At 36.1% G+C, this 14404-nt stretch overlaps 2 protein-coding genes across 6 annotated transcripts; both read left to right on the top strand.

Moving 5' to 3' along the window:
* Positions 1–8031: 8031 nt before the first annotated feature.
* Positions 8032–10261, top strand: LOC115974319 (deoxyuridine 5'-triphosphate nucleotidohydrolase-like). 5 transcript variants are annotated; one of them, XR_004087893.1, is made up of 6 exons: positions 8032–8447; positions 8555–8646; positions 8732–9093; positions 9229–9558; positions 9687–9753; positions 10135–10261. XR_004087893.1 is itself a non-coding variant. In XM_031094611.1 (3 exons), the coding sequence occupies exons 1-3, from the start codon at positions 8101–8103 to the stop codon at positions 8974–8976; spliced, it is 684 nt and encodes a 227-aa protein (XP_030950471.1). In that variant the 5' UTR covers positions 8032–8100; the 3' UTR covers positions 8977–9165. The 5 variants fall into 5 exon arrangements, 1 of the variants encoding a protein (XP_030950471.1); XR_004087892.1 differs by having other exon boundaries at positions 9229–9753; XR_004087894.1 differs by lacking the exon at positions 10135–10261 and having other exon boundaries at positions 9229–9304; positions 9687–9733.
* Positions 10260–14337, top strand: LOC115958519 (glucose-6-phosphate isomerase, cytosolic 2B-like; the record flags this gene model as incomplete). The annotated part of the gene is made up of 4 exons (XM_031076932.1): positions 10260–10358; positions 10449–10574; positions 13747–13810; positions 14096–14337. Coding segments are annotated over 4 exons (438 nt in total), but the record flags the coding sequence as incomplete, so codon positions are not given.
* Between the last annotated feature and the right edge of the window lie 67 nt (positions 14338–14404).

Genomic DNA, 14404 nt, shown 5'->3' on the forward strand with positions numbered 1-14404 from the left:
AGGTATCACCTCCACATTAATGCGGCCAGAGAGTTGGTTGAGAGGTCATTAATGCGGAGGCAGCTGTAGTTTCAGATATTTGTTTGCCTTGTCTCTTTCATTTTTAGTCGGCTACTCTATCCTTTGTGATGACCTAATTCTGAGATCTGATCGCAGTGAGACCACGTCCTGATCGTCCTCGGACGCGATCGTCCTCGGACGCGTACTGCCGAGAAGCATGGTGTCCTCGGACGGGTATACGACCTCGGATGGGCCACGGGCCCAATAATTCTGAACCAATTCTGAACCCTATGGGCCCATTAATCGATCGATCCCCACATATATATATATATATAAATATATTTATTTATTTATTTATTTATTTATTTAATTATGCAATAGAGAAATACAATAGAAAGAAGGGAATCCATGATTATAGCTTTTCTACTATTGAAATTGGCCAGACAATTAAATGTATTGCAAAAAATGAACTTAAAAATTCATATGTAAACCAAACTTATGTCTACACAACATAGAAATATTAGAGAAATATGAGTTACCTTTTAAATGTTAAAATTCAAAATATTAAAACTTTTAAAAGGTTAAAAAAATTTGAAGATTTAATTAAAAGATTCAGGCCCAGCAATTAAATAAACAAAACAACAATTGACAAACTTATAAGAAAAAGTAACAAATCTATGATTTTTATTGAACAAATCAAATAACCCTAACCTTGATGCATTGATCGAAGAAGGAGAGGAGTCCAATACATAAGTGGAATATGTGAATTGTGAAGCATGAGCCGCCCTCAAAAAAATTCTTGAAGAAAAATAAGTTCTAAGGAGAAAATTGTATTGCGGCAAAAGAAGATAATAGCAGATCTAATCATAAAATCTAAAATAAAAAGAATTTAAAATAAAAATAATAAAAAATAATAATAAAAAGAGTAGCCCTCATACCTGATTTTACAACTGGTTAGGAGTACACTCCTACCTACCTTCCCAGCACAATAGTAAGCAATTAGTGCAGTCTTGCTCAAACAAATCAGGCGTGCACTGCACAAGTGCATATAATTTTTTAAAGTCTGTTGTGATTGCACTTCCAGCTACATACTTGCGAAGAGAACCACCTGCTGCGGCTTCACTTGTTAGGTTATTCAGGGGCTTAGGTTTTCTACGCAAGCAATTCTTAAATAGGAGAGAGTAGAGGCGGTGGGAGAGTGTCCTTATTTGGCTAGAAGTCTAATTTGGATTGGAAAAAGAAAACAGTGATGAGGTGGAAAATTTAATTTAATTTAAATATTGTGCTGACATGGAAAATTGTGGGAGCTTCAAAAGCTTCGGTTTTATATATATATATATATATATATATATAGATTATATGAAGTGACCATCCAATTAATGTAATGATAGTGAAATATTTTTGGAAGTTTTTTTTTTTTTTCTTTATTGGTTTTTTAGGAGTAGTTTGATAATATTTTTTAGTTATTTGATTAGAATTTTATCTATGTTTTTCCCCTTATATATATTTTCTTTCCTTAATCTTATTTTAATTATTTCCTATTATTCTCAACTTGTGGTTTTTTTTTTTAAGGGAAAAGGCTGAACTTTTATAAAGCAAAGTTAGCTAAATCCATCTGAATTACATTGAGAATTTGTACTGCAGCATCCTCCATCCACACAACATAATTTGAAACATTTATAGCAATACCTAACTAGACTGTGAGCAATCATATTACCTTCTCTTAACTTGTGGTTTTAAGTTCTCACATATTCAATGATTCTATCATTACTTAATTTTATTATTTCTTTTTTCCCCCTCTTATATGATTGACTTGATTGGCATTTTAAATTCCATCATTTTTTTTTAATGAGAAATTCAACCATTTGATCCTTTTTCTCTTCCAATAAATCGTTACCCAACTCTTTAACCCACATTCATTTTTCAATTAAAGCTTAAGTCTCACCATTCCCATTACTCTCTTCCCCCAAGTTAATATATAAATAAATATATATATATATATATAATTGCAAGTAAGTATTTTTGAGATTTTTTTTTTTTTTTTGTAAAGTAAATTTTGGAATATCTACCTAATGGAAAATGCTAGAAATACAAACTTTTTATAAATCTTTTACAAACTGCTGATGTGGTTAGTGATTATTGGTAAACAAAAAAGTGATATTATTTGTAGGCTCAGAAAAGAACAAGTAAGAAGTTGACCACTATTGATGCCCACTTTTGACAAAGGGCCCAACAGCAGAAGAAGCCCAACAATATGGAAAAAGTGGGAAAGGGGAAATAGTAAGGGAATAAGGAAGCAAGTCTAGTAGGTTGAAATGACTAGATTGATGGTCAACAGGCCCACAAGAATCAAAAAAGATAAAGAGGGAGTAAATAGGCCAACGAAACCCAAGGAATGAAGTAGTAAGCCCATGGGAATAATAAGAGAGGTAAAGATAAAGTAAATGGGCGGGGAAGCTTAGGAAATGAGTTGGCAAATTCATTGGGATGGCTTAAAGGCTAGTAAGCCCGAAAAGTAAATAAGAGATAAAGATGAGGTAATTGGGCCGAGGAAGCCCAAAGGATCTGGCAAAAAGCCCATGGGAGTAAAAGATGTAAAGAAGAAGTAAATGGGCCGAGGAAACACAAGGAATGAAATGGGCTGGCATAGCAGGAATGTTGGCCAATAAAGCCCAAAAGATGTAAAGACATGGAAAATGGGCCAAGGAAGCCATGAGCAAAAGATTGATAAAGAAGTGAGCTGGCACGGCAAGAGCATCAGCCCATAAGCCCATGGGCAAGAAATAAAAAAGGAAAGGTAATGCTATAGCAAGCACGATGAAGTGGCATGGTAGGACCTACAGCCAAGAGGCCTACTAACACAGGAAAGAAAGGAACATGGGCTTGGCAGGAAGGTGAAGGCCTTCACCCAAGTAATGCCTAGTCCGAGGAAGAGATAAAAGGCAATACATGAGAGGTGGGCCATGGGTCAAGGGTATCAGAGGGTGTGGTCTAGTGATGGGGAGAAGGAGAGGGCCTATTTAGGGGTTCTCGCTCAAACTTCTTTAGGGAGAAATGTCCTGCTGGGATGACATCTTACCCAAAAGAAGTAAGTATGAGTTGGGACCACTTGATGCATGCCATAGAGGTAGGTGAGAGAGAGGCTTAATCCTTATCCAGATAAGAGTAGTGAAAAACAGAGAGAGGTAAGAAACAAGACAAGCCAAGCCATTTTTGTTTGGGAATAAGGACTGGTGCATCCAACACATTTAGTGTAATGGTAGTGGCTGGGCAGTCGGCAGGCCAATGGGCAGTCTTGGAAGGACACTCATAAGGAGCCAAAAGCAGTTGAGGGGCAAAAATGACAAATCTCATCATGGCAGGCAGTATAAAGGGTGGTTGCCCTATTTGACTAATGAAGGGGTAAGGTATGTGCACTATTCTGCCCATAGGGTGAGGAGGCAATTTGGCCTTGACTAGGATGTTCTTAATGATTTTACCTTAGTTCTAGATTCTGCCACTTCGATTCGCCCTTTCCTTTATCTGCATGCCTTTGATTATTGGAGGAAGCTCTTCACCGTTGTCATGGTCCTTAGTTCCTAGAGAGTGGGCCTTTGTACTGCCCCTATGCATGCCAACTGGCAAGCAGTTATGACTTCCTTACGTGAGGATATCGTGGGTGGTCGTGGCTTCTCACACATACCTCCTTGAGGCTTGCACACTATTCTTTCTCCAAACCCACACCTTCTTGTTCCCTCCAGATCCATAATTGCATATGTTAGGAAGCAAAATAGGTCTGGTAGATTTGAGTGGCAGGAAAAGAAACAAGGTTGGTTCTGGCATGCAGGTGAGTACACCCCAAGTTAGGAGAGGAAAGTGAAGGTTTTGAACCCCTTTCCATCTGCACCAAATAAGGGTTCAGCCTTTATGGTTGCCAAGACTAAATTTTCCAAGAAGGGTAAGGGCATTGCTATGAGTACCCTTGAGGTTTGTTTTGATATAGTTCCATATGTAGGAGACCTCCCCCCTATTGGTAGTATCATTCTTGAGAGCACTCCTCCTCTTGTTGTGAGAACTTGTTCCGCCATGAAATCTATCATGGTTAAGCCTAAGCCCTTACTACTGAAATAGCCTTCAGATGCTCTTCCTTCTAGCAAGACTTGTGGCAGCAAGAAAAAGACTTCTCCCCTAACTCCTGCTGCCCCTTCCAAGAGGAAAGTATGTTATCTCTAACCTTTCCCTTATCTTTATTTAGTATTTTGCTATCTTTACCAGTGGCTAACTTCATGTATGTATCCTTTCATTTTTCTCTTTTGTAGTCCAAGCTCAAGGAGGACACTTTTGCCGCGTGGCCCATTGTGCTTGATGAGGCCGAGGTGAGTTTTCATGTATATATCTTTACAAACATTTTTTCTTTGTAATAAAATGTTTTTTTTCCCAACATTTTCAAGTGGTTATTTCAATAAAAGCTTTCATCCCTAAATATGTTTCTGGTTGTTTAATGTAGCTATACAATGTGAAAAATTGTTTATGCCCAAAAAGATTGTAAAACATGTTTTCAAAACATCTCTCTCACTCACTTCGAAGCCGAGCCCCCTATCTTTTGTAATAATGTGCTCCTCTAGTAACCCACCAAACTCAGTCAAAGAAGGTGGCAGCGATGCCAACATCAAGTTGTCGTCTCTTGCTCATTTTATCATTTCTTCACACTTTTACCATCCCCTTAATTGTTCGCAATTTGATCGTTGAAGTCATCATCATCGCTACTTTGTTACAATCCACCCAGTCAGAGGTGTCGTTACTTTGACGTAGTCCATCCCACTAGAGACATCATCCAACAATGCAATTTAGTCGATATGGGTTTGTTATCTCTATATATTAAGAGGATTCAGAAAGTTAGTTATGACTTTAAAAAATGTCAAAAATACCTCTAATCTAATTAGATAATCTTTATTCTTTTAAAAAAAATGGGGTTAAAATTGTAATTCAACAAAATTAAAAAATATATATATCTCAAAGAAATTTTTTTTTTTCTAAAAATTAGAACACTTTCTATTTAAATAGATTTCATGCACGTTTGATACATTTTTTCCTAAAATCTAGCATACACTAAACTCAATAGTTTACTTAATTTCAAATCCTAAATTTTAGTTTTTTAAACATTCCTTCTTGTGTAATCTCACTAACAATAAATAAATTCAAATTAAAAAATTGCATTAAACTCAAAATAAATAAATAAATAAATAAGCCTCATTGCATGTGCAGAGCGCATGTGATGAGGCTAGTTATTATTATTATCATTTGATGAAATTGCTAGCATTTGGGTGTGTGTAAGTTGATTTATGTATAATTTGTTGTAATTTTCTTTAACCTAGTGTGAATTACTTAATTGATATATTTAACCATTTTTTTTTTTTTTTTGTGGAGCCAAACAATAAAAAAAAAAAAAAAAAAAAAACTCAAGCATGTTCAAGAATCAAACTAATTAACCAAACACTAGAAAACAATTGTTTTCAGCATTTTTTTGTTGTAAACTATTTTACAGGGAAACAAAAATGCAGCCTAAGTAAAAATGGTATGATTCATTAAAAAGAAATTAATGGTATGAAATGTATAAGCATTACAAAATCATCCAATCGACATTTCCCAACCAATATATAACCAAAATTATCTACAATAAGATATTTTAACTTATTTGAGCCTCAAACATCACAACACAAATCATTAAAGTTTAGATGTCGACAATTAAGACTCACCTTAACATATAAAAGTAATCATATATGATAGTAGTATAACTTGTCTCACCCTCCCTTAAAAGTTACCATGACTTTTGAGTGGAATTGTGGTGTGCCTTTGTGTTAGAACTAATTTCCATCTCCTTTGTGTTAGAACTAATTTCCATCTCCTTTGTGTGTGTGCTTGTTTCTCCAAAAAAAAAAAGTGATTTAAAACGAACCGTTTGATTTTGATGTTAATTAAATTAGTAAACTTCCTTTTTTGGGTTCTATTTACACTTGGTTTAGACTTGAAGTCTGGCGTTCACCAAGTTAGAATTCAATTACCAAAGTTAACACTCTACTTATCGGCAACACGATAATGGCAAGCAACATGCATAATAAGATTAGATAAATAAGATTTAAGACATTAGATGAGTTTGGGATGAGCTTATTTGCTTCAATTCATTTAGTTTTTAGCTTCTTTTTGATACTATTCATGGGTCACATTGTAATTTTTGGTACTATTCATAGGTCTTATTGTACTATTAAGCTAACTTTTAACTTTTTTTTTTTTTTTTTTTTTTTACACTTTCAGCAAAAAATTTTCAATTTCAACCAAATAAGTTGTTCCCAAATAGACCTTAAGAGGGTATCTTATTCTGAGATCTTAAAACATGCATATAATAAAGTGCTTTAAAAAACTTTTCGAACATGCATATGGTTAAAATGCATAATAACACACAAGTTCTTTTTTTTTCTTTTTTTTTGGAGAAAACGATCATGAACTTTTCATTAAAATGGCATTAAGCCTCTATCAAAAAATACAAATTGCAGAGCATTACTATGAATATCCTCCATCCACACTTGTGGTTCATACAAGTTTTTTGCTAATTTTGCAAGCTTATCAGCTACTTTGTTACCCTTGCGCCTTGTGTGTGAGTAAGATGCTTGTCTCAACTTGGCTGAAAGTGTCTGTGCTTCCTCTATTATGTGCCCAAAAGCTGTCAAACAGGGCTGGTCTGCTTTGAGGTGGTTGATAATAACCTCCGAATCACCTTCCAACACCACGTCTTGGAGTCCTAATTCGAGTGCGAATAAGATGGCCCTTCTGCATGCCAGAGCTTCCAAGTCAGCAACCGTTGGTGGTAGTCTGATGCGTTCTGAAAGGGAGGCGATAACCATGCTGTATGAATCACGAGCAACCACACCCAAACCCGCCGAGTCCATATCTATGAAAGTTGCTCCATCAAAATTTACTTTGTAGCCTGAATGTGGGGGAGGCCGCCATTGGGTTGAGTGAGAAACCACGTCCTGTTGTGTTGGATAATCTTGCACCGAATGATACTCTTGCAACCGTTCCACACCATCATTGAAAATTTTGTCCGTTGGCAAGGAAGTGGACCCGACCCTTTTTGCATTCCTGTTGAACCATAGACTCCATCCCATGTAAGCAAACAGTTCAGCCATGTGTTGGGTTTTTTGTGCAAGGATTCCTTGAAATAAATCTCGGAAACTTACAAACCTTTCTGATAGGAAATTTCTGCAACATTCAAGTTCCTACCAGATATGCTTCACTGTTTGGCAGCCCCACAAAGCGTGTATACTATCTAAATGCGAAACTCGCAACACAAAATGCATTAACCATTGCACACCAAGCCCCGGCTACATTATTTTGAAGGTTTAATGCTTGATATGGGTGTATAGTGTAGTTTATTTCACGGTGACATAAGGAGAAGCTTCAAATTTCATAAGTAAATTGTTCATATTTATATATTACGTGTTATTTTAAAAACACACAAATGAATGATTTTATGGATTAAATAATCAATAATATTCATGATGATATTAATTGGATTAAATAATAAATAATATTCATGATGATATTAATTTTGTCATGCATTTATGTATACTACAAGAAATGAATAATATCAACTGATAAATGATTTTATATTATTGTTACACATGTAATGACATTCACATGGAACTATGAAAGTGAATTCTCCATCTGAATGTTGTTACATTACACACGTAACGGTGACACCAAATATCAAGCATCATGTACCATGGTGGTATACTTGTATCATTGTTGACTATATATTTTTATTAATAATAATAATTTTATTATTAATTTTCTGAATAGTCATGAATTTAATTACACAAAACAAGCTGGGGCTTTCTTTGCATTAAAAGAAAGCCAATGCAAAGAAAACCCATATTTTTATTTTATTTTTTATGAAATAAGACAAAGCCCATATAAGCGGCAGAGTGGGCTATATATTAATGTATAATACGAAAAATAATTGAGTAATGTAATGTGGCAAATTTCATTAGACTTAGAAGAGTGCAGCTCAATTGGACACAGCTCGGACTGAGCAACCTAACCCAGTACGTACGCTACAAGAAAATGGCGGGAAAGCTTGGCGCCAAAACCCGCGAAACTCCATTTTTGGTGGCAATCCCTCTATTTAAACCCAACCCATTTTCTGCTCGGTCCCTAAAACTCAGCTTTTGCAAATACCCATTTCTCAACCGTTCCTTCTCTACAGTCCTCACCATGGCTCAGCCAGATCTTCTTAATCACAGCCCCGAAATCAAAGAACCATCGCTGAAGATCCCAAAGCTTGGCCAAAACGGCGTCGCTGCTGAAATCTCGAAGGACCCCATTTCACTACTCAGAGTGAAAAAGCTTTCTGAGAAAGCTGTTTTACCTTCCAGAGGCTCTCCTCTCTCTGCTGGCTACGATCTCTCCAGGTATATATATATATATATACATATAATCCACAATATTTTCAATTTTTCTTCATCCAAATAAAGAAAAAAGAAAATTTTGTTTATGGGGGTTTTTATGATTTGTGCAGTGCAACGGAGACTAAAGTACCAGCAAGAGGAAAAGCATTGGTTCCAACCGATCTGAGCATTGCAATCCCTGAAGGAAGTTACGCTCGTGTTGGTAATTTCTCTCTCTCCTGTGTCTTAAAGGTGTTATTGAGTGTTTTTTTGGAGTTTTAGTGAAATGGGTATTTGTGATTATGTAGCGCCAAGGTCTGGATTGGCGTGGAAGCACTCGATCGATGTGGGTGCAGGTGTGATCGATGCTGACTACAGGGGTCCAGTTGGGGTTATACTGTTTAACCATTCGGATGTTGATTTTGAGGTGAAAGTGGGTGATAGGATTGCACAGTTGATTATTGAGAAGATCTTGACACCTGATGTGATCGAGGTTGAGGATTTGGACGCCACGGTTAGAGGCGAGGGTGGGTTCGGGTCTACTGGCGTATGAGCGAGCTGCTTTGCTATTAGCAACGGTGCCATTACTCCTGCTTTCGTTTTCTTAGGGATTAGATTTTGGATCAGTGACTTGTTTGATGTTGTGGTCTGTGAGTAATTATGTCGAACGGTTAGTGAGCAAGTTGTACTGATATTGCTTAATGATATTTTCAATGGAATTTAAGAAGCCTTATTCTGTAAATTAGTGTGTTCATTAAGCTTTCTTGTGATGTATACACACAATTCGTGGTATGCTATTGAACAGCAGAGCACAGATGAACATAATAAAGTTGAAACATGGGCCATGTGCCTACATAATACGGTTTCTCAGTTGTGGAGCAGTAAGTGACTTATAACTTCCTTTATTTTTGCAAGCATTTCATCTCTTTTGGGTTCTTGGGAACACTTCCGAATATCATGACACATATTTTTTGCAACACTGCAGTAGGCATTACTGATTAGGTAGTACTTTATTATGTGTTCTTTTGTTTGAGGAAAATATATGCAGCTTCATGTTTTAGAACAAGAATGGAGTGTAAGAGAGTTCTTCTTTATCATGAATCGAAAACCTCACAAGCTCTTGACAGAATATCAAGTAATACTTCTTAAAAAGTAGAATTTTAGTATTCCAATCATTCAAGTCTCAAGTAAATTATCTGCATTTATTTTAAAATGTTTACATGATTTTGGTGTTTACTTGAATAAAGTGTTGTCTTATTAAAGGTTCTTAAAGGGAGCCTCAAGCATTGATCAACATTTCTATTCAGCACCACACGAGAAAAATACACCGGTAAGTGGCCTAATGTCCCAGACTTTTAATCGATTTATAGTCAGGTGTCACCCACTGGGTATATCATAGGATGATAATGGCAATTAAGAATCTGGCTAGGCTTCAGATTTCAGAATAAACCAGTGCTTTAATGGATCTCATCAAAGAGGAAAATCTCTTCCATTATAAGCATTGCACTCTTTTGGGTTAGGCTATTTGTCTGAATCCCTCAACTCCCGAGATGGATCCATTTAGTGCAATTTTTGATGATCCTGCACCAATCTTGCATTTCTTTTTTTTTGGGGGGGGGCTTACATTATCCTGATGATCTTCCAGAAGCTAAATTTAACATTGCACTAGATAACTGATGACATGTTTTATAACATTGTGTTGGTGCTTCAGGTGCTTTTAGGTTCGTTGAGCGTATGGAATGTTTCATTTTTTGGGTATCCGGCAAGAGGAAGCACTTAGCATCTGCTCAAGACTTTATTTTCAGCTGCCGCTTAAGCATTTTCTTATGATGTCTGTTTACTACCTGTTCAATAACACTGAGACTCTTGGTATTCCTCCAGGCCATATTACCTTATTCCCAAGCCCTGGAGAAGTTTGCCCCACGCATTCAACAGGCATGTATACCACAGCATTCTGCTTGTAAATTTTTTTTCAAGGATCTGCTTTTTGAATGTTTGCATACCTTCTTCATTTAATAAATTCAGGCTAGCATGGAAAGTAATGGCAAGGGTGTCTCAATTGATGGGGTCCTACCTTTTGAGGCTGGTGAAATTGACTTTGGTGAGCCAGGAACAAATGGTCTGCACAGCTTCTACCAACTAATTCACCAGGTGATCTAAGTGTGCATTTGCGTAGCGGCAGGCGTGCGCATTTTTTTCCTGGGTCTTATGCACTGTTCATAAACCAGCAAATATGGGAAAACGCGGCAATAACTTTAAAATTGGGTCCCACAGGCATTATTTATAGTTTAAAAATTATTTTGCTATAATGTTTTTAGGAATAAGTTTTCAGTTTTCAGCAATAAACGGTATCCAAACAGATCCTAAGTGTTCTTTTAAACAATGATCATAAAATTATGTTAATAATTGCATGAATGCTTATTAAAATTTCTATTATCATTTACAATAAATTCTTGAATTTTTATATACTGTTTCTCTTATGATGTTATTTTATCTATATAGGGAATGTCATGGGGTCTAATAAATTGAAGTTCTGTTTTTGGGAGATTGTAAATCTTTTGGTGCTGCTCTGATTCATGCCTTGAGTATTTGAGTTTTACTACTTTATTTAATGAAATTATTTGTTCTAAAATAAATAATAATAATAATAAAAGGGCCGGTACTAAGTGGTAAAATTCAAAGTAACCATCTTTTAACATGTAGTCATGTGTGCAATTGTATGCCTAGTATGTATTTTCTGTCTGACTTTTAACCAATAAATCATAATCAATAGAGCTATAAATCCTGCCATAAGCATGGAAGTGCGCCACTCTTAGTTTTGATGGCACACTCAATTTCCAAGAGTAAATAAAAACTTTTTATTTATTGGTCAAGAGTGAATCAAAACTTAGCACCAGTGGAAACATTAATTTCTTAGATGTGTATCCACTTATGCTGAATATGCTTAATGTGTTTTCAGTTTTCACATGCACAAGAGTGCATGCAGGTAGGGGGATGTGTTCCTTCATTGAGTTTTTGTATTCCTCTATCCCAAGGAGTGAGGGAGATGATACTTTGACTTGGAAGTTTACTAAGACGGGGGTGTTTAATGTTTGCTCTTACTATAAGTTGCTGCCTGGCCCTCTCACTGAGGTTTTTCCTTGGGAGTGTATTTGGTGTGCAAAGGTGCCTAAACGGGTATCTTTCTTTTTATGGACGGCAGCTAGGGATGGGATACTCACTATTGATAATTTAGTTAAGAGAGGTCAATCCTTGGTTAATAGATGTTGTTTATGTTGTTGTGATGGGGAAATTGTGGATCATTTTCTACTCCATTGTAAGCTTTCTCATGCATTATGGAGTGCAATTTTTGAGGTATTCAGGATCCATTGGGTAATGCCAAAGACAGTTTGCTCTCTCCTCTTTGCTTGGAGAAACTGGTTTGGAAAACATTTGTCAACCATATGGAATATGGTTGGACGGAACGTAATATACGCATCTTTGAAGACAATGAGAGACCCTTAGATCTTTTAAAAGCTCTTCTCTTTAGCACTTTGTTTCAGTGGGCGCATGTTTGGGGTTTTACGAATTGTATTTCCAGTTCTGCATTCTTACACTCAATTAGATTAAGTTTTTGATGTATTTTTTCCTTGATTAGAATGTTCACCATCGTGAACTTGTTCAATTTTTGAATAAAAGTTTTATTACCTATCAAAAAAAAAAATAATAATATAAAATAAAGAGTGCATGCAGGTGTTGATTCATTCCAGCATCCAGATTTTAGGAGTTGTAGACTTGTAGTGTTTGCCAACCTGTATCTAATTGCCGTGGAATTCTTGTAGTAGTTTAATGTTTACTTGTCATGTATTGGCTATAAAGCCCTGCTTTATGCTTGCAAATCCAATAATGTCTTTTTTTTTCGGTGATGGAGATGATTGATCGTGACTTCCTGTTGATTCTTAAGTCATCTGTGGAATGTACTAGATCTGATTGCAAACGCCAATATGTACAAATCAATTGATGAATTTGAATAGTGAACTTGTACAAAGACAATAAAGATAAATATGAACAAACTTGTGCAACTATAATTATTTGATACTGTTGTAGTTTTTTGGGATAGGTAGATAATGGGGGAGGTAGTGTTTGAACCAAACATGGGACAAATGTCTTGTTTAGAAGGGTAGTGGGTTCACTGGCACAAAAGGTAGGTACAAAGGTCTTGTTTAGAAGGGTTAAATTTAAGTTCTCCAAAAATTGGATGAAATCATAATATCTCAGAAGTGATTGTCATTGCCGCTCTGAGCATTTGCATCTCTTGCAGAAGTTTATAATTTCTGTTCAAATTTGCCACTGATGGGTCAGCAAGGCCAAAAAGGTCCCTTCAGTAAAAGTGAAGATAACTATACATTGTTTCAAAGAATGAAATAAATATGTAATGGATGGACATAACTATGGATTTTTTTTAAAGGTTTTTCAATATCGTTTAATATTTTTATTAGTCCTTTTTAAGGATGTGACTACTATCTTGATCAACGTATCCCCACCTTTGTTTTCTTTTTTTGATAAGTAACTTTTACATTCAGATTGTAGTATAAAAATTGAACTTTTTCATATGAAAAGGAACATGTAGTGCTGGGCTTTGAGGGGTTCCTATAAGGGCTATTTTTCCATAGTCAAGCTTTTTTGGAGTGATAAAGTGCCTCAAAAGGTTGCATTCTTTACATCGACAGCTTTGGATAGAATTTTAAGTTTTTAACAGTAGATAATCTTTGGAAGCATTATTTAGTGATCATTGACTGGTGTTGTATGTGCAAGAATAGCAGGGAATCAGTTGATCATCTTTTACTTCATTGCATGGTGGCACAAGATATTTGTTTCATCTTTACTTTATTTGAATTTTCTTGGATTATGCCAATGACAGTGGCTCAGGTGCTGCTGGTGCGAAGGGAGATTTCATTGTCACAGAAGCTCTAAAGTTTGGAATGCAGCATGACCGTGTCTTGTGGATGATTTGGGGTAAACAAAATGGTCGAACTTTTGATTACGTTGAACATCCAAACAATGATTATTAAGATGTTTGTATAATTGGATGATTGTTTTAGGAATATTCCTTGTTCTTTCTTAGAATTCCTAGATAGCCTAAACTTGACTCTGTAATTTTCTTGAGGTATCTTGTTCTGTTTCTTTTAATAAAATTATTTTGATCTATATAAAAATGTAGTGCCGGGTGGTAGTATTTTTACCATGGAATGTGTTTGTCATCTCTTGAGTTACACATAACTAACTTCAAATTATGATGTCTTATAATCTGTAAGTGTGTTAAATGATTTCCTGGAACTTTCAGGGACGTGTTATTCCTTGTGATTTTATTGGTGTTGTGAAGAATCAGCAACCTGTTTACCTGAAAGGTATCTCACACAATCACATTTTTTTGGCAGATAGCTTGTTTGAAGGTTATCTGATTGTGGGTTAAATTGTTTATGGGTTTTTTTTATGATTTGTGCAGTGCAACGGAGACTAAAGTACCAGCAAGAGCAAAAGCACTGGTTCCAACCAATCTGAGCATTGCAATCCCTGAAGGAACTTATGCTCTTGTTGGTAATTTATCTCTCTCCTTTGTCCTTTTTAAGTGTTAAAGGTGTTATTTAGTGTTTTTTGGAGTTTTAGTGAAATGGGTATTTGTGATTATGTAGTGCCAAGGTCTGGGTTGGCGTGGAAGCACTCGATTGATGTGGGTGTGGGTGTGATCGATGCTGACTACAGGGGTCCAGATGGGGTTATACTGTTTAACCATTCGGATGTTGATTTTGAGGTGAAAGTGGGTGATGGATTGCACAGTTGATTATTGAGAAGATCGTGACACCTGATGTGATCGAGGTTGAGGATTTGGACGCCATGGTTAGAGGCGAGGGTGGGTTCGGGTCTACTGGCGTACGAGCGAGCTGCTTTGCTATTAGCAACGGTGCCATTACTCCTGCCTTCATTTTCTTAGGGATTAGATT

Source organism: Quercus lobata, chromosome 2 (genome assembly GCF_001633185.2).
Source record: "Quercus lobata isolate SW786 chromosome 2, ValleyOak3.0 Primary Assembly, whole genome shotgun sequence".
Classification (NCBI taxonomy): domain Eukaryota; kingdom Viridiplantae; phylum Streptophyta; class Magnoliopsida; order Fagales; family Fagaceae; genus Quercus; species Quercus lobata.

Excerpts from the sequence above, each read along its gene's own strand:
- LOC115974319 (XM_031094611.1), top strand. The coding sequence starts at position 8,101 with ATGGCGGGAAAGCTTGGCGCCAAAACCCGCGAAACTCCATTTTTGGTG. Across the intron at positions 8,448-8,554 it reads GCTGGCTACGATCTCTCCAG|TGCAACGGAGACTAAAGTAC; the intron begins GTATATATATAT and ends TGATTTGTGCAG. Across the intron at positions 8,647-8,731 it reads AGGAAGTTACGCTCGTGTTG|CGCCAAGGTCTGGATTGGCG; the intron begins GTAATTTCTCTC and ends GTGATTATGTAG.